At 35.7% G+C, this 26,670-nt stretch overlaps 1 protein-coding gene across 1 annotated transcript in view; it reads right to left on the reverse strand.

The window, feature by feature from the left end:
• Positions 1–275: 275 nt before the first annotated feature.
• The window catches only part of LOC103201037 (muscular LMNA interacting protein), a 176,203-nt gene continuing 149,808 nt past the window's right edge, over positions 276–26,670 (reverse strand). Inside the window, exons 11-12 of the mRNA XM_007945627.2 lie at positions 24,494–24,622; positions 276–500 (exon numbers count right to left, since the gene is read on the reverse strand). Coding sequence (XP_007943818.2) covers positions 276–500; positions 24,494–24,622 — 354 coding nt within the window. The remainder of the gene's footprint in view (positions 501–24,493; positions 24,623–26,670) is intronic.

Consider the following 26,670-nt stretch of genomic DNA (forward strand, 5'->3'; position numbering starts at 1 on the left):
TTGAACTAAGACTAGAACATAAATTAATGATGGCATATTGTAACCTTTTAGAAAATTTCCTGAGTATTCCCCCTTGGAAACAGAACATGAAACAATGAAGAACTGCAAATAAGGAAATTATTTTCAAAAGAAAAATAAATTGTTACTATTTTCCAAGTTCTTGGAAGGTAATGCATTTTAAAACAAATTTAACTATTCTTAATATCTATCTTCTTCACATATAAATTTTACAAATTAAGTATAAAGAATGTCCACATCACAGAATAGTTCCTGTTTCAGTAGAGAATTCTCACCTTATTACACGAATTGTGACTGAACAAAGTATGGGAAATCTCCTGTTCATCACTCATTGAGAAGGAGGACAAATGACTGAACGGTCCTGGGGTAAGACATTCAGCATGGGAGAGAGTCTGTGGATGCAGCAGAGACTTAGCAGGAGGATAGAGTTTGGTCTGATATAAAGGATGGAGAGAAACAGTCTTGGGAGGGGCTTTCACATCCTGGGAAGAGGAAAGGTATAAAGTGTATGTTAGTTGACAAAAGTAAAGCACACTCAGAACTAGTTCTAAATATTATAGAAGCTATGCCAGAATCTCTTACTAGTAAGAAGGAAAACTACTCACACAAGAGTCCCTCACAGGACACCTGTTATCATAGTGTATTAATCACAGTGTATTGTCTCTTTCAATAATTCCTTTCAGGCACCACCTCCAGTCTCTTCTGCAGAACAAAAGAAGGGACTGCAGAGAGGGTCCGGAAGGGTTAGAAATTTTGCTATTTTTTAAAGTGTCGAGGGGAACAATGTTTCAAGAAAGCAGAAATGGAACATAAATGGGATGGCATAGAATTAGAAAACTCTTCATTGAAGAAGCAAGAAGCATTGAAAATTAATTTAAGGATTGTTGTGATTTGGTCAGTAAGAAATTGGGGTTGAAGGGCAAGGTACTGCAGAGATGATTACCATGTGAACAGGGAGCCAAAAGCACTGATGTGATTCATTAGACAGCAAGTTGTCAAAATGGGTTGAGCAAGAATAAGGGAACAGAGAAAGGTGAGTCTGGAAAGAATGAATGAGGTCTTGAATTCCAGGCAATGTGTTGCTTTAGAAACTAAAGTGGGACAGAGGAGCTCAACTATATAACTAAAAGGAATCTGTGGCATGGAAAGGAGCTGAATGGGAAAGGCTTTGAGGAAGTTGTAGCTACTAAATGGGGCAATGAGTTATTTGAATGGAACAACAACAACAAAAAAAAAAAAAACAGAAAAGTGAGATATCTCGAGGCTTTAAGAAAAGTTGCAGAAAGGGGTGGTGGTAGCAGTTTGCTGTTGAGCCAATTCAAACTTAAATTGACCCTGTATGTCAGAGTAGAACTGCCCTGTAGGGTTTCCTAGGCTATAATCTTTACTGGAGATCAAGTCCCTGGTGAGTTCAAACTGTCAAATTTTTGGTGAGCAGCCAAGCTCTTAACCATTGTACCACCAGAAATCCTTAGAAAAAGCCTATATATACATTTATACCTATGAAAGGAAATGGTTACTTTTGTGCAGACATAGACTTTTATGTTTCTGAAATTTTGCATGTAAGAAAATAAACTGACAGTGGTTACCCTACAGTCCTAAAACCCCTTAGGACCTGAACTTTATGACATGAAACTTGCTTTATTCATCTTCATGTTCTCAGAGTCAAGTACAATACCAGACACAGTAGGTGCTTATTGACTGATGATTGAGTTAATGATGTAAGACCTATGTTTAAGAAAACCCTTGTTTAATAATGTGATATTAGATGTATTCTTTTTTGTAAGGTTTCTTTCCTGATACTTTGCTTTTTAAAAACAGAGAGAGAGAGAGAGAATTGTAATATTTTTCAATGAATTTCTGTTTAGCTAGCATGAAGGCAGGCAAAATGATTTATGAAAACAAGTCTATATTTTCAGCTCAAGAAGTTATTTTTTTCTACCTAGTCAAAAAAAGTATCATTTTTATATATTTAATCAATAGGGTCAAAATATATATACATTTTTTAATTTGGGAAATGTTAAGTAAGTTAAAAAGTTATACCAGGTTTATTAAGTATGTAGATATGAAGGATTTTAATCTTTTCTACCTTGAAAATGTGATTTATTTATTTTAAATAGTTTCTTGCTTGTTCTTCCTTTCAGTGTTTATCTCTACATATCAACCAAATATAAACATGCATTCTCATTTCACACATACACCCACTTCCCATATAAAAGGAAGGTATTGTATACAACATTCTGCATCTTGTTTGTTTTCAACATTTCTAAGACATATTTCTGTTCCAGTTCATAAAAGTTATTGATCTTCTACCAAGACACATAATTGAGTAATCATATTGATCATAATTGTCTTTCATTTGATTCTCTTGAAAGTTCCAGGTACATCACCTAAAATATCAAATCACCTAACATAATGGTATTTATCGTCTCTTTTCCAGTTTTAGACTTTTGATTTCTTTCTCTACCTGTATTGGCTAATATGCCTAACATTGGTAAATAATGCTGGTGTTAGTGGGCAGCCCTGTCTCCTTCGTGACTTCAAAGGCATGCTCTCGAGCTCTTGCCTGCTAGCTGAAAGACTGATGGCCCAATTCTCTCTGTGGGAGAAAAGATCTGGCAATCTGCTCCTGTAAAGATTTTAGTCTAGCAAACTCTATGGGGCAATTCCACTCTATCCTATAAGGTATGAGTCAAAATCAACAGTATACCACCTCAGTAACATTGTTACTGATAGTTAAAGATGACTAGGGAAAAGTGAGCCAAATAGAATCTCTCTTTATATTTTGGCTTCAGTTTTTCTCAACAGTTCAAGACCTTTTCTCAGGATGTCTGGAGGCAAACCTATACTGAACTGTGGGAAGTAGAGGGTTTACTATGTGGGAGAATCTGGTAGGGTGGGGTTCTGGCTAATGGGATGAGTAGGAGGGAGACGTTCAAAGAGGGTGTGCTTATCTCTGCCTTGAAGAATATCAGATGTACACTGAAATTACTGTACAAAGCAGCAGAATTTCTCTGTATTGAGGCTTCCACAGAGAGGGACTAAAACCAAAAACCAAACCCTATGTACAACGGAATAAAACACAGCCCAGTCCTACACCAGCCTCACAATTCTTGCTATACCTAAGCCCATTGTTGCAGTCACTGTGTCAATCCATCTCATTGAGGGTCTTCCTCTTTTTCACTGGTCCTCCATGTTTCCAAGCATAATACTTTTCTCTAGGGAATGGTCCCTTCTGACAACATGACCAAAGTAGGTGAGTTGAAAGCAGTTCAAAAATACCAGTCTTCTGTTGGGGAAGGATGAGGCAGTCTGCTTCCATAAAGATGTACAGCCTTGGAAACGCTATGGCAGTTCTACTCTGTCCTATAGGGTTGCTATGAGTCAGAATCTGACTCAATGGCAATGGATTTGGCTTTTGTTTTTTTAATTACTATTATTAGAGTCCTTGGGTGGCACAAATGACAATGGTTAGTAACCAAAAGGCTGGGGGTTCTAATCTATGCAGCTCCTGGGAAGAAAGGCCTGGCAATATACTTCAGAAAAATCACAGCCACTGAAAATCTTCCAAGTGCAATTCTGGAACACTCATGGTCACTGTGAACAGGAATTGATTCAATTATGTAACTGGTTTTCTTTTGTTTTTAAAATATTATTATTAGTTAAAATCCAAGGCAAAATATCAACTTAGGGCTAACCCAACCTGCTGTCATTGGAGTCAATTCTAAGGCCCTATAGGATAGAGTAGAACTGCACTTAGGGTTTCCAAGGCTATAAATCTTTATGGAAGCAGACTGCTACATTTTTCGCCTGCAGAGCAATGTGTTCAAACTACCAACCTTTTGTTCAAGAGCCTAATGCTTTGCTCACTTATGCCACCAGAGCTCCTTAACTACACTAGGTATTTTAATAATATCTCAAATAATTTTGATAATTTTAAAAACTGGCCTACTTCTTGCTAAATTCAAGTAGGTTATATATAACTTATATTTATAGCTGATAACAAGTTTATACTAGAAACAGGTGTCATCTCTGCCATTTTATTGTTATTGTGCATGCCAATGTTGTGTTGTTGTTAGGTGCCGTTGAGTCCATCTTGATTCATAGCCACCTCTGTGACAGAATCAAACAACTCATAGATTTCTAGGCTCTAATCTTACCTTTCAGGAGGAGATCACTATGTCTTTGTTTTGTGGAGGCACTGGGTATGTTCAAACCACCACCCTTGTAGTTAGTAGCTGAGTGCTAACCTGTTGTGTCACCAGGGCTTCTTATGTGTATATTAATAGCTTCAAGAGTAGTTTTATAAAGTCATTTGTCCATTTTTTGAGGATTATTATAGTTAAAATGATAAATCATAATTCTCATTAACTAAGCACATGAAACAATAAGGTGCAACAGGCTGAAGGAACAGCCAAGTGAGAACTCATTACTCCAAGTTGGAAAGCTCTCACTCTCTTCCAGGAAATCTCACTCACAGCTTACATGTAGTCTGTGACTGTTCAGCACACAGACCTACAAAGTAGACCAATGTAAATCTATATAAATCAGCAAAGTATAAAATATTTCTCATTATTTTAGATCAGCAGTTGGTTATATCTTTCAAATCCTTCTGTAAAGAGCCAATTAGTAAATATTGATAGCTTTGAGGACCATACATTTTCTGTCACAATTGCTCAATCCCACTATTACAGCATGAAAGCAGCCATAGATGGTATATAAACAAATGGATATGTCTGACTGACAATAAAACTTTATTTACAAACACAGATTTGTCCACAGACAATAGTTTTGACCCCTGTTTAGATTTAAAAAGAAAACATAAAACCCGTCTCATTTTCACCCACACATCTCCTTACCTACTCTAATTAATTATCTTGAGATTAGTACATAATGCTATGGAAATCACTATTCTAAATGATTCATAGAAATGAACATCATTTTACCTGCTTTAACATTCAATATATGAACATTTTAATGTTCAAGTTAATTGAGAGAAGGACAAGATCATAAAATAGACTTGTGTGTTTCTTTTAATACTATATTACTATAATAATAATAATAATAATAATAATATATAACAATCATTTGTTTTCAAATCATTTAAATTGCTTTTAACTTTCTTGAGAATTGCCTTTTTAAATGTATTTGTATTTACAATAAATTCTTTTTACTTTTTTTCAATAAGCTTCACTTGCAAGGTTTATTTTAAAAAAATAATTATTATTTTGGAAACTTCAAGAACCCATTAAATAAATAATATATCATTTATTAGATAAAGAAATAGTAAACAAAATGCAGAGTGAATAATTTAGCTCTATTTATTATAAGAATTACAGATTCTGCAAAAACGGGTTTTGACATCAAAAAATTAAGACTGATGCCATATTTGACATATTCACCACTCTAGGAAAAGTGAAAAAACAAAACAAAACATTACTTTTTACTCCATCATCACATGAAGCTCTTTAACTTCTGGAGCCTTTTTAAAGCACCTTGAGATCTTCTCACTAAAGCCGGCAAATCTAAGACTTCTGTCCCATGTTAGCATTTTAATCCCACCTCCTCCTTTCCTGTGGTTTGGAAGTCAAAGGTGAAAATCCACCTTCTCTTTGTTCATGCTGTTGCTTCTTCACACTCTGTGCAGTTATCTGTCTGAGTACAAGACGCCTTTGTGAACTCAGAGCACCACTTGGTGAAATTATTGGAGATTTTAATTCCAATCTCTCTCCCTTCTTCCCACCTCTTTGGTAAAGCAACACTTGTTTTTGAGTGCAACACTTATTTTCAGCTTTCCTTTCCTGCCTGGAACTTACAACAATTTAAAATCAGAATGATAGTATTTCGTGACAGCTCTTAATTTACAGCAACATTCTACTAATAAAGTCAAGAACAGTTATAATGTGTTCTTACAGAGTGACTCCTTCATCCAAAAATACATAAACATTTTCCAGATGCCATCACAAAAATCCCAAATCACTAAGAAATAAAAAATTCTAATTACCTACATTTCACTAAGATCAAGCCAATATAAATTAGATCTCATAATTTTGAACATATGGCATAACTTCTTGCTCATAAGCCTTAATTTTGAAGAATCTGTATGTATTTTAAAAACAGATATACTCAAAGCAACACATCTATTTCCAATCCTTATTCAGACCAAAAATTTAAACTTGTGAAATATGAAAAAAGTTAGCATATGCTTAGCTATTTCAAGCTCTATCCAAATTTAAAAGAAAAAAAAAGTTTTATATTAGTAAAACATAATTTTGAAGATATTCCATGTATAATTTAATCCTTAAAGAATCTAATTGTGCAACAGCCAGGTTCACAGAACCAGATGATACAAGTAACTATGAAGATTTTTGATGGAGGGACACTCAAAAAAAAGAAAGAAAATATCCATACTCAATAACAGTGGGAAGGAAAGGGTTAATATGATGAGTTTTAAGTTCTCTAGGTTGTAGTTAGGAGACTTTGGGTATAACAAAATGTTGGCCAGTCACGTGCCATCCCTAGAACAGCAGGTACGTTTGAGCCCATTGTTGCAACTACCATGTAGGTCCATATTGCTGAGGGTCTTCTTCTTTTTCATTGGCCCTCTACTTTACCAAGCATAATGACCTTTAGTAGGGACTAGTTCCTCTTGATAATATGTCCAAAGGGAGTGAGACAAAGTCTTGCTATTCTGCCTGTAGGAACATTCTGGCTATATTTTCAAAACAGATTTGTTTCTTCTTCTGGAAGTCTATAGGGATTCAATACTCTTCATCAACACCAGAAGTCAAATTTTCAATTCTTTGGTTTCCTTTTTTCATTGTCCAGCTTTCACATACATTATGAGGCTACAGAAAATACTATGACTTAAGTCAGGTACACCTTAGTCGTCAAAGTGATATTTTTGCTTTTTAACAAATTCATTTTTCTGTACAAATAGTTTAATTGTACCTCTACACTGCTGACCTGGAGGTTTTTTGCTTGGTGGGGAGGGAGGTGATATAAATTTAAGAAGTCACAAAGTAACTTGAAAAAGAGGCTTCTGGGATTCTCATAAGGAAGGAGAAAGGAGAATATACTTGGTTATCCTTTAGCAGGAAGTCAACTCCTTTCTTCCAAAATTACAATGATTCTAAAGGAATTAACAATTTAAATGATAATAAGAATAAATATTTAAAATTTGAATTCCATTTAAAGTTTCCAGAGACTTTTCATAATGTCTATTTCATTGAAAGCAACACACACACACACACACACTCACACACACATAGAGAAAAAGCAGTTCCTGTGTAGTCAATTTCAACTCATGGGGGCCTCATATGTATCAGAGTAGAACTGCTTCTTTTGGAAGCAGATGGCCAGGGCTTTCTTCCAAGAGTGGGTTCAAATCACCAACCATTTGGTTAATAGTGGAGGGCTTAGCTGTTTTCATCACCAAGGGACTCTTTGTTGTTGTTGCTGTTGTTAGCTGTTATTAAATTGGCTCTGACTCATGGTAACCTTAAGTATAACAGAAAGAAATATTGTCAGTTCCTAAGCCATCCTCACAACTGTTGGCCTGTTTGAGACCATTGTCACTATTGTGTCAATTCATCTTATGGAGGGTTTCCCTCATTTTTTTCTGACTCCTACGTAGACCCATTTTCCTGAGGAAGAAACTGAAGTTCAGTGAGTTCACTAATCCTCCCAAGGCTAAACAAAGCCCATCTTCTCCCCCTTGCATTCCATCATGGTGTTTCTCTCAAACGAGAAAACTAAAAAGGCATAGGCTCCAGAATCCAGCAGCCATGGTAGACCCTTAGCTAACCACAGGACCAGGTTCATCTTCTACTCAGTAGGAGGCCACGGATTATGCAGCTGGAGTAGAAAGTAGACAATTTAGAGTGAGGAAGTCAGAGAGTGAAGAGAAGGTTAAGAATAGCTGAAAAGAGACAGACACCGAGGCTCAGAATATCTAGAACTCACTGGAATCTAAGGCCCATGGGAGCAGAAACACTGTCTGATTCATTTCCTGTTGAATCACCAGTGCCTACTGCAGAGTCTAGCACAACGTTATGAGCAGAAGAAAAGGGAGTAAGTGTGGAGAGAAAAATCAGCATCACGAAAATACAGCAGTACTCAGCATTACAGGGATAGCATGCCAGAGATATTAATGAGTTCTTTCTTCCCCATAATCCTATGGTATATATTCCTTCCAATAACCTAGGCAACTAAGGCTTAAATCCATCTTCAAGCCCCAATGCAGGAATGTTAGAGCACAACTGCAATGGGAAAAAGAAGAGAATCAATTTTTGTATATCCAGGTTTAAAATAGATTTGGGGAACCAATATCAAAAATAATACTTTCAGTGAGGAAGCTTTGGGGTTTCAAAAGCCTGGAACTCAGGGCATCAAAATGCATAAGAATGTATACATAGAAGAAGAAAACATAATTAACAAGAGTAAAGAAAACATGTGAAATGTACTTAGACTGAAGGGAAGAGAGAAAGAGGAGGGAGCTAGAGGAGAAGGGATTGAGAAAAGCCAGGGATCAGTAGCCCCTGTATGTTACTTTCATAACTGTGTGGGGTCCTGTGTTATTAAAATAATCTCTGACAAATTTGGGGAATCAGAGGTGAGGGTATATTTATGCACTGGATTCCTAAGTAAGGAGCTCTGGTGGCACTATGGTTAAGGTATTGGGTTGCTAACCAAAAGGTTGGAGGTTCAAACCCACCAGGCACTCCACAGGAGAAAGATGAAATAGTCTTCTTCCACAAAAATTTACAGCCTTGGAAACCCTATGGGAATCACTATGAGTTGGAATCCACTTGATATCAGTGGGGTGTTTTGGAGAAATGGTAAGATTCAAAGGTTCCCTGGGCATAATCTGGTATAGAAACCATAGAATAGTAATGGCTGCTGGGAGTGTGTGGAAATGTGAGGTCCTTTATGTGGCCTTTGCCTTGGTTCTTTAGAAAAACAGCTTGAGAGATTTTCCCCCTAAACTGAGGAGTTACTTTTGTCCCAGTTTTCTAACCCAGAGAGTTTGTTACTTTTGTCCAGGTTGATTGACATTTCCTAGGTAAATTGTAAACAATCTGGTTTTGATAGCTTTTGTCTTTCCCTAGGCTGCAGCCTGCCCTGTGATTAATATGCACCTTGCAAGGTTGGTCAACAGACTATGCAAATGAAGAGAGATGTAGCCTACTTTGCAAATGAAGTGTCTGTGGCCTACCGAGAGGGGATTGGTCAGTTCAGGGCTTTGGTGGGAGTGCCATGCCTTGAAATTGATAAGGAGTTTGTATATTTAAGAGAGGTTTTAGAGTGAGAAAGAAGCAAGAAGAGAAGCAGAAGAAAGAAAGGTGAGAAGAAATCAGCAGAGAGAGAGAGAAGAGGAAGGAACCTCATAAAAGAGCTGTAACACAGGGCAGGGGCTGTAACACTGGAGACAGTGAGAGACCCAGAAGGAGCACAGAGGTTGAGTGGAGGGGAAAGATCGCAAGGCTAAGAGGAACCCATCCAGAGGGGACTGAGTGTAGCCTGTCTCAAGGGGCCAAGAAGAAGTCTGCATGGTCAAGGGGAGTTGAGAGAGTGGTCCTGCTCTGAAGGGAGACATGTTTCCTAATCCTGATTCTTCAGTCGTAGCCTGTTGATCCTGACCTTGAGTTGTACCCTGTTACTTCCTTAATAAACCACTTAACTATGAATATGATCAGTGAATTCTGTGTGGCCACTGCAACAGATTATCAAACTCAAAAGAGAAGTAAAGAACACTGTGGGGAGGACAGCTAGTGTCAAAATTGGCAAAAAAAAAATAAGGTTGGAGGGTGGATACATGTCTGATCTCCACAATACAGGAATTAGTCTTAGGCTGATCTTAATTCTCATGATCTCCCCTGCCGAAGTTAGACAGTTTCTATACTACTATTACTTCTACTACAATTTTACAGAGTGTCTAGGCAGAAAAGCCTTAACACACACCCACACACATACATACATCTCTAGGAGATGCCATTTTGACAATGAAAAGAGGTTTTTGAAAATTAGTTAGGTTTAAAACAGTAAGAGATTCTTTGAGCATAGAACTATGCTATTTAATAGAATGGGAGAAAAAATATACCTTTTGTAGTTGCTTAAAAATGTATTGTTATTTGCCTGCTACCTGTAGATCTCCGACTTACTAAGGGGAGATGGGACCCTCTTTATAAAAGTATGGAATAATATAAACTATTGAGCTTTTTTAATGTCTATGCCATTCAGTGCTTCAGAAATTGGCCTGTTTTTATGATAATAAATAGCCAATGGTTAATTATTTGGGGGTAATATTTTAAGCGTGGTTTAATTATTATATTTATGTTTTCATGATTTGGAAGACAGCTACCTGGCTAGCTGCCTGGAAGAGACCCATATTTGTACCCATTCCAAAGAAAGGTGATCCCACAGAATGTGTAAATTATCAAACAATATCATTAATATCACATGCAAGTAAAATGTTACTAAAGATAATTCAAAAAATGGTTGCAGCAGTATATTGACAGAGAACTTCCATAAATGCAAGGTGGATTCAGAAGAGCACATGGAACGAGGAATATCATTACTGATATCAGATGGATCTTGGCTTAAAGCAAAGAATACCAGAAAGATGTTTACTTGTGTTTTATTGAGTATTCAAAAGCATTTGATTGTGTGGATCATAACAAATTATGGATAGCATTGAGAAGAATAGGAATACCAGAACACTTAATTGTACTCATGAGGAACCTGCACGTAGACCAGGAGGCTGTCATTCAAACAGAACAAGGAGATACTGCATGGTTTAAAATCAGGAAGGAGTGTGTCAGGGTTGTATCCTTTCACTGTACTTACTCAATAAGCAAATAATCCACAAAACTGGATTATATGAAGAAGAATGTGGCATCATGATTGGAGGAAGACTCATTAACAACCTGCAATACACAGACAACACAACTTTGCTTGTTGAAAGTGAGGATGACTTGAAGCACTTACTGACAAAAATTGAAGACTACAGTCTGCAGTATGGATTACACCTCAATATAAAGAAAACAAAAATCCTCACAACTGGACCTGTAAGCAGTATCACAATAGGTGGAAAAAAGACAAAAGTTGTCATAGAGTTCATATTACTTGGTTCTATAATCAACACCAATGGAAGCAGCTTTCAAGACATCAGATGACATATTGCATTAGGAAAATATGCTGCAAAAGATCTCTTTCAAGTGCTGAAGAACAAAGATGTCTCCTTGAAGATTAAGGTGTGTCTAACCCAACCCATAATACTTTCAACCATGTCATATACATGTGAAAGCTGGACAATGAATAAGGAAGACCAAAGAAGAGTTGATGCTTTTGAGTTGTAGTGTTGGTGAAGAATACTGAGAGTACCATAGACCGCTAAAAGAACTTAAAAATCTGTCCTGGAAGAGGTGCAGCTGGAATGCTCTTTGGAAGTGAGAATGGCTAGACTTGGTCTCACCTACTTTGGTCATGTTGTCAGAAGGGACCATTCCCTGGAGAAGGAGATCATGCTTGGTAAAGTGGAAGGTCAACAAAAAAGGGGAAGGCCCTCAATGAGATGGCTCAGGTTTAGCAGATATTGTGAGGCTGGTGCAGGACCAGACAGTGTTTCGTTCTATTTTACATAGGGTCGCTATGAGTTGAAGATGACTTGATGGCACCTAACAATAACATGTTTTCATCATGGTGCCAATGCTTCTCTCTCCATATTTAATCTTTTTCCCTGTACCCTTAACATTCAGTCATTTAAATATTTTAAATTCTTAAGGGGCTGGCAACTGACCAAGAGATTGAAAGTTTGAGTCCACCCAGGGACATCTCAGAAAAAAGCCTGGTGATCTACTTTCAAAAGATCTCAGCCATTGAAAACTCTGTGGAGAGCAGTTCTACTCTAGCATACACGGGGTAATCATGAGTCAGAATTGACTCAACAGCAACTCCACTGGACTAGACTAATTATTTTGGGGTAACATTCTAAAGCTAAGATAGCCTGCACACAAGTATCATCTAATTCCTGCTCTGTTAATTATGAAAGTATTCATTATCTTTAAATTTTAAAATAACCATTTTCACTATAGTTTTGTGGTAGTTAAGGTTATATGTCAACTTGGTTGTGCCTGGTTTTGAGTGAATGGGTAGCTGGATGTAGTTATTCCCCATGATGAGACTGGTAATCAACTCCATGGTGGAATCTGCTGGAAGCAGCTGAGTAGCTGCCTTAGGGATATGGTCTGCTTCCAGTATATTAGAAGAAGCTTTGAGAAAGGTCTCTGAGCTTTTTGGCATGCTTGGACCATGCATGTAGCCGAGTCTTCATGCAGCCTGCCATGTTGCCTGCTGATCTTGGGACTGTTTCTGGACTTGAACTAGTGGTTTACTGTATTACTTAATAATCTTGGGCCTGTGTCATTTTACTTGTCCACCTTGGGTTTGTCAGCCTTGTCAGCCAGCAGCTGCCTGAATTAAGAGAAGCCTCCAGCTTCAGTGAGCTGGGAGCAAGAGGCAAAGGTAAAGCCCAAGGTTGAGGGAACTCCACCCAGCCCCTAGAGCTGGCACTTTGAACTCGGATTTCTAACCTCCTAAACTACAAGAGAATAAATCCCTGTTTGATAAAGCCATACATTTGCGGTATTTTCTGTTAGAGTGGCACTAGATAACCAAAACAGTTATAATCTGAGCAGATCATATGCATATAAGATACATTTTATTTTATACCATTACAAATTTCTTTATGTTACAAAATTTGTATATTTAAGTACATTAAAATGCAGCATTCACATCAACTCATGTTAACAAAGTGTTATGGTTTTAAACAAAATGGTCTTACAACTTTAATATCCTGAGGGTTTTTTTTTTTTCTTTTGAATCCATTGTTAGAATTTGAGGAATTTAAGAATTGATATGCCTATGTCTCTTATGGAAAGCTTGTCACCCAACCACATATCACCTTTCAGAGAGATTAAAAAAAAAAAAAAAAAAAAAAAATATCCCCAAAGTGTATTACAAAGATTATTCCAGAGTTTTTTGTGATTATAAAACAAATGAATCAAAATCATGGTGCCTTTTGCATGGAAAGAGTAAGAGCAGGGGATTGCCATCTGCCTGAAATTGGGCCAAGCAAGAGGAAAACTTGCAAAGGACGTCTCACTTTGTTTATAAGAAGCATCTTCATTTAAATTTTAGGTTGTCTACTTAGTCTTCTCATTCAGGATATTTGCACCAAAAACAGTTGTTTGCCAATGCAAAAAGAAAAAATAAATAATTTACGGAGCAAACACCAGAATATACATAAACCAAACCAAACTCAGTGCCATCAAGTCGGATCCAACTCACAGCGACCCCTCCTTGGGTTTCTGAGGCAGTATCACTACAGAAATAGATTGCCCTTTCAACCACCAGCCTCTGGTTAGCAGTCAAATGCTTTAGGCACTATGCCACCAGAGCTCCTAGGGGAAAAAAAAAAAAAAGAATATATATGTATATGTATATGTATATGTATGTATGTATATAAATGTATATATGTATGTATATATATATATATATATATATATATATATATATATAAGCATATAGTTGTTTTTAGTTGTCATCTAGTTGATTTTGACTCATAGTGATCTCATGTGACAGAGTAGAACTGCCCCATAGGGAAGTTTTATAGAAAGGAGCCCTGGTGGCACAATGGTTAAGCTGCTAAGCGAAAGGTTGGCCATTTGAACGCAACCAGTACCTCCACAGGAGAAAACACTTAGTGATCTATCATGGTAAAGATGACAGCCTAGAAAACCCTATAGGGCAGTTGTACTCTCACATTGGGTTGCTATGAATTGAAATCCACTCCATAACACCTTGCAACAACAATCTTTACAGGACCAGATTGCCAGGTCTTTCTCCCACAGAGCTGCTGAACAGGTACAAACTACCAACCTGTTGGTTAGCAGCTGATCACTTAACTGTTGTACCACCAGGACTCCAGATGTATTTATATTTTTATTGTGGTGAAATTGAAATAAAATTAACCATTTTGAAGTAGACCATTCAGTGACATCTAGAGTATTTACAACCTTATATGACTTCTACCCCTTAGGCGATCTACTTCCATAGTGATACTGCCTCAGAAACCCAAGGAGGGGTCGCTGTGAGTAGGGGCCGACTGGACGGCACATAACAACAACAACAACCCCTATCTGGGAGCTCTGGTGGCATAGTGCCTAAGGCATTTGACTGCTAACCAGAAGGCTGGTGGTTCAAACCCACCAGCCATTCCTTGGAAGGAAGGTTGGGCAATCTCTTCCTTAGTGATATAGTCTTGGAAACCCAAGGAGGGGTAGTTATGAGTCAGGTCTGACTCCATGGCACATAATAACAACAATACCCAGTAAGCAGTTAGTCCCCATTCCCTCCTCCTCGTAGCTCTTGATAAATACCAATCCAATTTTAGTCTCTGTGGATTTACATATTCTGGATATTTCCTTCAAATGGAATCATACAATTATGTAATCTTTTGTGTCTGGCTTCTTTCACTTAGCATAATGTTTTTGAGGCCCATCTACTTTATAGCATATATCAGTACTTCATTCCTTTTTATGGTGGAATAGTATTCCACTGTATGTAGATACTACAGTTTGTTTATTCATTTATCTGTCAATGGATATTAGGTTGTTTACACCTTTTGACTATAGTGAAATAGTTACTGCTACAAACCGTGTATATATATATAGTTTTACTACTTGTTTTCAATTATTTTAAGTGCACACCTAGGCACAGAATTTAGGGGTCATATAGTAATTCTAGGAGCTCTGGTAGCATAGTGCCTAAGGCATTTGACTACTAACCAGAAGGCTGGGAGTTCAAACCCACCAGCCACTCCTAGGAAGGAGGGTTGAGCAATCTACTTCCATAGTATAGTGATATTGCCTGGCAACCCAAGGAGGGGTTGCTATGAGTTGGGTCTGACTCGATGGCACACAATAGGAAACAACAATGTAGTAATTCTATGTTTAACTTTTTGAAGAACCATCAAACTGTTTTCCATAGCAATTGTACCATTTTTTATCACCACTAACAATGTATGAGAGTTTCCATTTCTCCACATCCTAGCCACATTGTTAATTTCTTTTTTTTTTTTTTCCCCTGGATGACAACTAGCCTAGTGAGTGTGAAGTGGTACCTCATTGTGATTTTAATTTCTGTTTTCTTAGTGACTAATGATGCTGAGAATCTTCTCATGTGCTTGTTGGCTATTTGCATATTTTCTTTAAAATATTATCTTTTCAAGTACTTTGCCCATTCTTAAACAGATTTATTTGTCCTTTTGTTATTGAGTTGTAAGGGTTCTTTATATATTCTGAAACCAAATATGTATGATGGTTAATAAGGTTGTGTGTCAATGTGGCTGGGCCATGATTCTCAGTGATTTGGCAGTTACAATGTAGCCATCCCCCATGATGATGTTGTTGTTGTTATGTGCTGTCGAGTCGCCCCGGACTCGCAGCGACCCCTCCTTGGGTTTCCGAGGCAGTATCACTACGGAAGTAGATTGCCCAATCATCCTTCCGAGGAGTGGCTGGTGGGTTTGAACCGCCAGCTTTCTGGTTAGCAGTCAAGTGCCTTAGGCACTATGCTACCAGAGCTCCCATAATGACAGCTGATATAATTTAATCACTTCCATGATGAGATGTGCTATGAGCAGCCAATCAGTTGAAAGGGAGTTTCCTCAGGGATTTTGCCTGTTTCCAATATATATGGATAGTCTAGCAAAGCTCTATGGCTCTGCTCAATCTGGATCCCGCATCTGGCTCATCATCATCTGACCTTTGAGTTTGAATCAGCAGCCTGCTATACTGAGGGCTGATTTTAGGATTGTTGGCTTTGCAGCCTGTGAGGCAGCAGCCTACTGTCTTACTTGCCAATCTTGGTTTCATCAGCCTTTCCAGCCAACAGGCTGCTGTATTGCCTGTTGACCTTGGATCGTCAGTCCCTGCAGCTACATAAGTCAGGAGAACCCTCGAGCCTGACATCTGATCCATGGACTTTAGACTTCCCAGCCTCTACAACCACATGAGTCATTTCCTTAAGATCGATCAATCTCTCTCTCTCTCTCTCTCTCTCTCTCTCTGCATATGTATATATATACAAAAGCTTCACTAGTTTTTGCTTCTCTAGAGAACCCAGCCTAAGGCAACAAGATTTGCAGATATTTCTCCTATTCTGTAGGTTATTTCTTCATTTTCCTAATAATATTCTTTGATGCACAGAAGTTTTTAATTTTATTTAAATCCAAACTATTTTTCCTTTTGTTGTTTGCACTTTTTGTGTCATATCTAGTCTATTGCCAAAACGAAGGCATGAATATTTACGTTGTTTTCTGTTAAGAGCTTATAAACGTAGTGCTTATATTCAGGTCATTGACCCATTTTGAGTTAATATTTGTATGTGGTGTGAGGCAGAAGTTAAATTCATTCTTTTGCATGTGGATATCCAGTTTCCCGGAACCATTTGTTAAAGAAACTATTCTTTCCTGCATTGAATTATCCAGGTACTCTTGTCAAATTTAACTGGATACAGATATACGCATTTATCTGAGAGCCTTCAATTCTATTTAATTCATCTACAGGTAGTTTTCAACTTTCAACGGGATTCTGTTCCAACAACTCCATCGTAAATTGGTTCTGTTTTAAGTCAAATACTTCTTTTTTAAAAATATTCTTTATGCGTTTTATTATCAGTATCTTTATAAATCTGATTTTTAAACGTATGAGTGAAATCTGAGAATGATAACATCAGCAATTACATGCTGCAAAATAGTACATAGTACATATTAATAAAAAGAATATGTACAAAAAAATAAAAAACAACAGATGGTTGTAAGTACATTTCATCATAACTTGAATAAGTCTTAAGTCAGGGACTATCTGTATATGTATATCTTTATTCCAATACCACAGTGTTTGGATTACTATAGATTTGTAGTATGTTTCGAAATCATGAAGTGTAAGTCCTCCTAATTGGTTCTTCGTTTTGAACTTTGTTTTGGGCTCCTTACAATTCCATATGACTTTAAACACTGACTTTTCCATTTCTTCAAAAAGGCTGTTGGATATATTTTTTTTTTTAATTGTGATTTGGGTAAAGTTTACAGAGAAAATTGGTTTTCCATTCAATAATTCACACACATTTTGCAATATATATTGCAATGCCCACAATGTAACAGCACTCTTCCTACTTCTTCTCTGTGTTTACGATTTCTATTTGTCCTTCTTTTCTATCTTTTCCTGCCTTCTGAGCTTCATCTTTGGGCACATGCTGCCCTTTTGATTTCAAATGGTGATTGTTCTAAGGAGTGCATACTTCCTTGGTGTTACTATTCACCTTATAGTCTTGTCTATTGTTTTTCTGAAAATTGAGCAAGGGGAGTGAGTTCAGTTCCAGGTCATAGTCTCAGGGGTTCCACAAATCCCCATCAGACCAGTAAGCCTGGTCTTTTTATGATTTTGAGTTTTGTTCCACATTTTTCTGCCACTTTATCCAGGATCTCCTATTTTGATCCTTTTCAGACAAGTCAGCAGTTATACCTAAGTACCATCTAGTTCTGGTCTCAGGGTCATAGAGGCTGAGGTTCACAGGGCCCATTAGTCCTTTGGATTAATTGTTTCCATATATCTTAGGTTTTCTTCACTCTTCTTTGCTTCAGATGGGGAAACACCAATAGTTGCACTTTAGATGGCTACTTGCAAGCTTTTAAAACCCTGGTTACTACTCATCAAAGTATCATATAGAGCATTGTTTTTGTGATTTATGTTATGCCAATTGACTTTGATGTCCTCCAAGACTATAGTCCTGGGCTACTGAAATTTTTACAGAGATTGCATTGAATCTAAAGTTCACCTTGGGTAGTAGTGTTTTCTAAATAACATTAAGTGTTCCAATCCATGAACACATGATCTCTTTATACCTATTTAGGTTTCTATAATTTGTTTTAACTGTTCTGTAGTTTCTGTGTACATGTCTTTCACCTCCTTGGCTAAATTTATTTCTAGGTTTTCATTCTTTTATATGGTATTGTAGATGAAATTATTCATATATATATATATATATATATATATATATATATATATATATATATATATATATATATATATACCTATTGTTCATTATTGGTATATAGAAATATAACTGATTTTTGTGTGTTTGTCTTCTATTATGAAACTTTGCTGAATTCATTTATCAGCCCTAGTGGGTTTGGTTGTGTGTATGTGTGTCTGGATTCTTTAGGACTCTCCCTAAATAGAATGATATCATCTGAAATAATAAAATGAAAATCATTTTTCATTTCTAATTTGGATGTCTTTTGTTTCTTTTTCTTGCCTAATTGCTCTGGATAGACCTTCCAGAACAGTGTTGAATAGTAGTGGTAAAAATAGAATACTTGTCTTGCTCTTGATCTTAGGAGAAGAACTTTCAGTATTTTACCATTAAGTATGATATTAGCTATGGGCTTTTCATAAATATACTTTATCATATTGAGGAAGTTCTCTCCCATTCCTAGCTTTTGGAGTGGTTCTATCATGAAAGAGTGCTGGATTTTACAGAATTCTTTTTCTTTGTTAATTGAAATGATTGTGTGTGTATAATCATTGTGCATATGTGTATATGTGTTTTCTTCCTCCTGTTAATGTGATATATTACATTAACTTATTATTTTTTTAATTATTATTTTGGGCCATTCTTACATTCCTGGGATAAATCCTACTTAGTCATAGTATATAACCCTTTTAACGTCATTGGATTAGGCTTGCTAGTATTTTGATAATAAATTTTACATCTACAATCATGAGCGAGATTGGTCTGCAATTTTCTTTTGTGGTATCTTTGTCCGGCTTTCATATCAGGATAATATTAGCCTCATAAGATGAGCTATGAAATATTACTTTCTTTTATTTTTAAGGAAAGTTTGAAGAGTGATTGGTATTAGTTCATTATATATCTAATAGAATTCCCCTTTGAAGCCATTTGAACCTGGAATTTTTTTTTATTTGGAGTTGTTTTAGTTACCTAGTGTTGCTGTGACAGAAATACCACAACTGGCTGACGTTAGAGAGCAAAAATTTATTTTCTCACAATTCTGAAGGATAAAAGTCCAAATCAGGGTCTCAGCTATGTCAATTTCTTCTGTGTGCCTTTCTCCTAGTTCTGGTATCTTCTGGTTATCCCTGGAATTCCTTTGCTTCTAGACAATCCTTACACGGTCCCTGTCATGTGTGCCTATATCTAACTGTTTTTTTAATTAGTCAAAAGTGATTAGGTTTAGGATTCACCCTACACTGCTACAACTTCAACTGATTGAGGTTGTAATGATTACATTACATCATATTACATTATGGAAAGTGATTCTATTATGTTGTATTACATATTAGGTAATTATATTGCACTGCATTACATTACAGAAGGTAATCTGATCTACCTATTACTACTACAAATTCACTAAGTTTTTGTTAAGCAACTAACGTTTCAAAGACCATTATAGTAGAAGCAGCAAATGGTCTACTTTATGCACTTAGTTTATTTGTTTGTTTTTTTAAAAGCAAATAAAAATCTTTTTAAGATTCTTGACCACTTAGGTCAGTGAAGAGAGTCAAGAAATGAAATCTCCCTTACCAATGTAGACAACCGTAACAGAAAATCCCAATGATATAGTTCCAATCTTCCTATCTTAACATGTACACGAGTACAGATAAACTCAAGCCAAAAGTAAAGTTGAAACCCTAAGTTTGAAGAGGAGAGAGACTATCTGATTACATCCTGGAAGAAAAAGCAATTATTATTTCCAAAGGACAATTTTTTAAATAGTAAAAACTAAGAAAATGCCTATCACATTAATGATAAATTGTCTATTACATAAAGAATATAACCTGTTCATGATAAATAATTTATTGTATATAGTAGAAGGGAGAAAGGGAGGGAGAAAGAGAGGAAGGGGAAAAATAAGGAAGGAGGAAGGAAGTAAGAAAGGAAAGTAAGGCAGAAGTAAGGGATGAAGGATGGGAGGAAGGTAGAGAGTGAGGGAGACAGGCAGGCAGAGAGGAAGAAAGAAATAGAGGGAGAGAGGGAGGCAAGAGGGGAGGAAAGGAGAAAGGGAGGAAAGGAGAAAGGGATGAATGGAAACAAAAGAAAGGAAATAAGAGAAAAACTCACAAGGATCTCATTATTTGACTAAACAAAATCAGTATGGTAAAACTTGGAAAAGCCACACCACTAGTCTTAATCATTCTAAAAGAAATGCAACACTTCAACAAATTTCAGTTTCTCTCTCCTTTAAACAATCTGACACCCATTTAATCATTTCTAGACCTAAAAATGTTAATTTAAATGTTTGTAAACTACAAAATATTTCTTAATAAAAGGTTAGCAATGACCAAAAAAACTTTTATGACAAGGAAAATGAGCCATCTTGATTGAGAAGCAATTTTTGAAAAGGGCTAATTGGGCAAAGCCAGAGACATCAGATTAAAAGACAATATTGTCATTTTCACTTTATGACAAAGATGAGCATTTGCCCAGTAATATTTACATGTGGGAAACAAAAAGGAAGTAAGGTCAAATTGAAATGTAATTGGATGACTCATTAGATTGAAATCTGAAAGTCACCCACATAATCATCAAAGTTGAATGTCAAACACAGTTTGGGAAAGAAAGAAGCCAAGTGAGATGTGTAAGGAAATCATATAAAAAGAAAGATAGAAAATACTACAATGAAGAAAATCATGTATAATCCTTTCATGTTCTATGTGAGGGGATGAGGAGGAAATTCTCTAAATGGTCATTTTCAAACTGAAATATACTCTTATCTCCCAGGGAAGCAAATTAAGGAAAATAAAATACATGCTGGAAAGCCTTATAGCTCATAAAAAGCAAATAAATAGAAAGGGAAACATTTCCTGGAAAATCAGATGAAATAATGATGTTATCCCTTTAATTTGATCCAAATATCTTTTGTATATACATTTCTCAAGAGCTTTAAGAAGGTAATGATATATCTAATATCAAGGATTGAATTACTGATTTATAAAGAAATGGAGAGAATATTTTATATAACATATACAGTTGCTTTTTATATCAAATTGAGACTATTCAGGAAAGAAATCACCTTTATCTAATTAGACATATTAAATAACCAGAAAACAATCAATGCATTTTGCAAACTCCCATGTAGTCAGAATAAACTAAAAGCCATTCGGCTCTCTAGTATCTTCATTCTCATCCATGGATTGATTTTCTGAGCCGTTCTGTCTTCTGGATGCCTCTCTGGCCAATCAATTCTGCTAATTATTTTTCAACTCTGTCCTTAATTATCAATGGAATATCATGCTTCAAAGTACATAACCATAGTTCTAAATCCATATTTGAATTATAAGGATATTTTGTAACAACACAAAAGGACCCCAAAATTGATATAATAATGGATTTAAAGGGTATTTCAGAAAAGCATAATCTTCATCTGAAGAGTTTTTGTAAAAAGCCATCTAATATAGAATGATGGTCCCTGGCCTATGCAATTTTTGAGTAAAAGTTGTTGATTAATAAAGTATCCGTTATTTGATTATGCATTTGGTTTCAAACTTTGCTTTTAGTACTCAGAGACTGTTTCCAGACAGATTGTCAGTTCATTATCTGTTCAATAGACTGTCCAGTTGTACCTTTTTGAGCTACAGTAAATACATTTCTGTCTAGTCTCATCATCTTTAGTGTCTGACATTTTGTAACAGAGAGTTTTGAAATCATATTTTATGGCAGTGAAGCTGCTGGGGAAAATATATTGACTTAACAATTCCATCCAACATCTCCTGTCGTGTGGAACTGTCCCTGGTACAAGGCAGATTAGTGAATATGAGCTGCTTCAATTTGGCCCAACTGTCTGGCTAAAGAATTTTCTATTACATGGGTGGGTGAGATCAACTGAGTTTGGAACCATTCAATTTACTCTGTGGCAGCAGTATAAGAGAACACAATAGTAACTAGAACTGAATTTGAGTACACTCTCTTCTACAGCAGTTTTGATGAAGTAGCAATGCTGAGATGACAAACTGTTATTACTCAATTCATTTTTTAAGTAGATCTAAGTATCTACACTTATGAGTTGTCTTTGTTACCAGGAAATATAAAGTTCCTTTGAATGTACTATAGATTCTGGACACAATGAAATGGCAGTTAGAGCTCAATATAGAGAGGCCAGCTGATAGTACGTGAAGTGGCCCGGGTGTGCTGTGGCCCCAAGGTTTTATTGTCTTTTCCCTCTTGTGCTCAATGAGTAAGACCAGGGACATTTGGATTTAGCTTTTATGTAGTATGCTAGACTTCTTTCAATTTTGACTGTCTGAAGACTCCTATTCTACACTCAAGTTGAGTTATAAACAAAAAAAAACTGATTGAAAATATATAAAATTAAATTTTATCTGTGCCACCTTATTATTTGCAAAAGAGATCAAGTTTTCAACAAATTAACTGTAAATATGTAGATTTATGTTATAACCAAAAAGAGATTTAAAGTTGCTTTACAGTCAGAAAAAGCAGTGAAAAGAAATACTTTTAATGAAAATTTCCTGCATTTCAAACAGAATTCATTATTTCAGAAGACAGTATATATGATGATAAATTATAAGTAGATTAACTTGATATTCTACAAGCAATCTTGTTTGAAGGTTGAATTACTATCATATAACTATATTAATACAAAATAATGAAATATACTTTAATTTTCCAGCAGTAGATCATATTTTGAAAAATGTAGGTTACATGGATAATATGTGAAATTTATTTTAATTGTTGGTATTTTGTTTTTCATATAAGCACTAGATTATCTTTATAAACTTCTTATAATGATTGCATACTGTCTAAAACTTCACATTAAACCTCCAAAATATTGATAAAATAATGATCATGTACTGTCTAAAACTTCACATTAAACCTCCAAAATATTGCATGTAAGCAATAGCTATTTAGTAAGTGTTTTGGTGGATGATGGAGATATGCTTTCCTAACTGGAATTTTCATTTCTGTATGTGTGAAATTAGTGAAGACAATATGATAGATCAATAAGATTTATCTATTTAATTTAAATTGAAGACAACATTTTGTTCCATAAAATTAAAATAACTGCCTCAATTATCACTTTCAATGGGTTTTAGTTCCTCTTTTCTAAAAAAATAAATTCAGAATGATCACAATCATAGCAGACTTCACAGAGAATACATAGATAAATAGAAAATATTTCCCTCCCCGTTTTATAAACATAAAAACTATGGCTAATCATGAGAACATATTTATAATGAACTTTTTCTAGATCGTCTAAGGATTTTAGACTCAGTCAAGGTTAATAGCACATTTTTAAGTAATCTAAATTTGGTGTTTAAAGAATCTTGAATACTCACCTAATTTGAATGTGTCCTTATAACAGATTAAGAAACAGAAGACTAAAAAGATGAGATGACTTATGCAATGACATATGTGGCAGATGAGATATTCCTTATGTTTTATACATATGAGTGGAATTCATATTTGCAAGAATATTTTTAGTTACCATTTTCAAACTTAAATATAAAAGGATCATATTACTTTGTATTCCTTTATGAGTCTATTTTATTTTAGATTACAAAATGTAGTGATCTTATGTGTCCTAATGTATCCAAAAAGGTTTCTGAATTGCTCAGATTGCTTATTTATGTAATAAGACTCACAATATAACATACAGATCCTATAACAATTTGTTACACTTTAAGAAGGCAAAGAAACATAAATTTCTACTTTGAAATAATTTATGAAATTTTATATTGCATAATTTTTTAATATATTTTTTTATATTTTTCACAGATATCTTTACAGAGCACCAGGGACAAACTTCCATTGGACCTACTCAAACATATGGGATGTATAGAGATAATATAGTATACTTTTTTATACATAAGTAAAAATGAAAAGAAAGCCTTAAAATGACTTGAACTCCTGTCTCCTAACTAGTATTACACTATCTAGGGGACTGCATTGAGTCTACTATGTTAATATAAATGTGAAGAACTTTTGTCATCTGTGATGAATGTATCAAATCCCAAACATTGTACTCCTTCAAAAGGAATCAGGACTTTGGAAATAAAAACACAAAATCTCTATGTCCCATCCAACTAGTAATTTCATATGTCATCATAGAGAGTAACTTCGTGATCCCAAAACAATACCAGCATCAGGTAGAAAAATTTTAGGGGGGAAAAAAAGCCAATATCCTTTAAAATATTATCCTGAAAATGTATAAGAATTCTTTCTATTGTGAAAAAAATAGTCTTTTTTACTGCCAAAGTTATTACAATTAAGTGGACATTTTTCTCATACACGTAATATTCATACAAGCATCTCCAAATTTCATATATGTCATACATTAGAATATCAAATATTTTCTCATGTGTATGCTCACCTGATCAGAAAACAGGTCACTGTCATCTTCCAAGTATTTACTGAAAGGGTTGGGTTCATAGACTTCTTCCTCTTTTTTGAGGAATATTTTGGATTTTATAGGAGCTGGGCGAATTACTCCAGGTTTAGTCTTCGTTAAGTAAATTTTTAAAAAAAGAGAAATAAATACTGTTAAAATGAATAAATATATTTATTATTAAGTCACTCAAACGTTCCTCTTACTTTATATTTTTTATCACTTAACGTTGATTTTACAAATACATAAAAACAGCCTGAACATCAAATTATTTTAACTAATGCAACTTTAGTCTGATGTTGACTATTAAAGCAATAGATTCATGATGATACACTATTGTGATGTTCAAAATGCAAATACTTCTTTATTCATCTAGTCAAATATGCTCTTCTATCCATCAGTGCATTTGGTCAACAAATATTTCATTTGACAAATATTTATTGTGCCCAGCAGAATTCCAGACATATTAGGATAGACAAATTTGGCACACCCACCTAGCCCAAAACCACCTTCTTTTAATGATATCTACTCTATGCCCCAAATTCAGAGGGCTAAGCCCCTAGAATTTATATTTATATGATGTGTGATGGAACAAGGGATGGCTTTGTGATCTAATGAGGCAGGGTCATTGGCAAACAGATTCTCTCTTTTCAGTGACATTGGAAGATTGAAAATATATCACTTGGGAGCTATAGGAAAGCCTTAATTTGTCAGAAAAAGCAGGTTTTCCAAGCTTAAGAAAGTGAATGAAGAAGTCTCACACAGAGAGGAGAGACACTTGAGGGCTTTTTAGAATCCAGTCCCAAAACATTCCTCAGAATCAGCTGGGGGTTTCCCACCCTGAAATTCTCTAAAACTTTCCTTTCCCAGTAGATTCCTTTATATACATATATACATATATACACACACACACATACATATAGCATGTTTACTTCTACAGCTAGCTATCAAAAGAATTTTGCTAATACACAACTCACTGTAAAACTTGTACCATATGTCAGTAAGACCAACCAAAAAAAAGGAGAAAGACAGAAAGAAAAAGAAAAATCTAGTTTGGGGCAATTTTAAAATTATGTTTCACAAACACCAAAACCTTGTTACATTGTAACATGTCATAAAATGATTGATAAGTTTGCAAAAACATCCCAAACACACAAGAAGTCAATTAAAAAAAAAAAAAAAAAGTTGTGGTATTCAGTTTCAGCATTTTGCTGTGATCATTTTCCTCAGCACCATTTCCTTTGAGAAAATAGTAAATTAGCTCCCTCAGTTAATGCTGAGGCTCACAAGTTAAGCCTTCGGGGACTACATCTATCTCTCTGCTCTATAAAGACCCTGATATATTTTGAGTGTTGAATAAATGTCACTTTGCCATACTTTCATCAATTGATATTTTCCCAGTTTTCTTTCATATATATGCCAGCTGGGGAACTACAGATTGAGAAAAGTGTCTATCTTCCACAGGCTGAGAAAAATTTCTTACTTAAGAAACTCTGATTTTTCCCTCAAGGGGGAAAAAACGAGCAAGTTACATCCAGTTATGCATGAAGTCATGTAGTTGAGTATACATATGAGAGGAATATTCTCCCAGAAGGTTTAGCATAAGAATGAAGCTCAAGTACGTACTGCTACCTATAACAAGGGAGATATTGGGAGCTCTGGTGGCCTAGTGCCTAAGGCATTTGACTGCTAACCAGAAGGCTGGTGGTTCAAACCCACCAGCCACTCCTTGGAAGGAAGGTTGGCCAATCTACTTCCATAGTGATACCAACTCAGAAGGAGGGGGGTCACTGTGAGTCAGATCTGACTCCACGGCAGTGGTTGTGTTTTGGCATTACCATATCTGGGCTATGAACCTAAGTTTTTCAGACTTTCTCTCAGTTAACTGCCACTTTGATTTCTCCTTCTTTCTACTCTTATCCCTGTACCTTCTTTTTCTTTCCTACCCCTTTGATAGACAGAAAATCTATAAATAAACTTCAGTACTCAAGGCCAACCAGATTCTGAAACCAACATAGAATTTTAGGAGCTGAGCTCTGGTAGCATAGTGGCTAAGACACTTGCCTGCTAACCAGAAGGCTGGCGGTTCAAACCCACCAGCCACTCCTCGGAAGGAAGGTTGGGCAATCCTACTTCCGTAGTGATACTGCCTCGGAAACCCA

The sequence above is a fragment of the Orycteropus afer genome, unplaced genomic scaffold (assembly GCF_000298275.1).
Source record: "Orycteropus afer afer isolate SDZICR_OR568_19922 unplaced genomic scaffold, OryAfe1.0 scaffold00140, whole genome shotgun sequence".
Lineage (NCBI taxonomy): Eukaryota > Metazoa > Chordata > Mammalia > Tubulidentata > Orycteropodidae > Orycteropus > Orycteropus afer.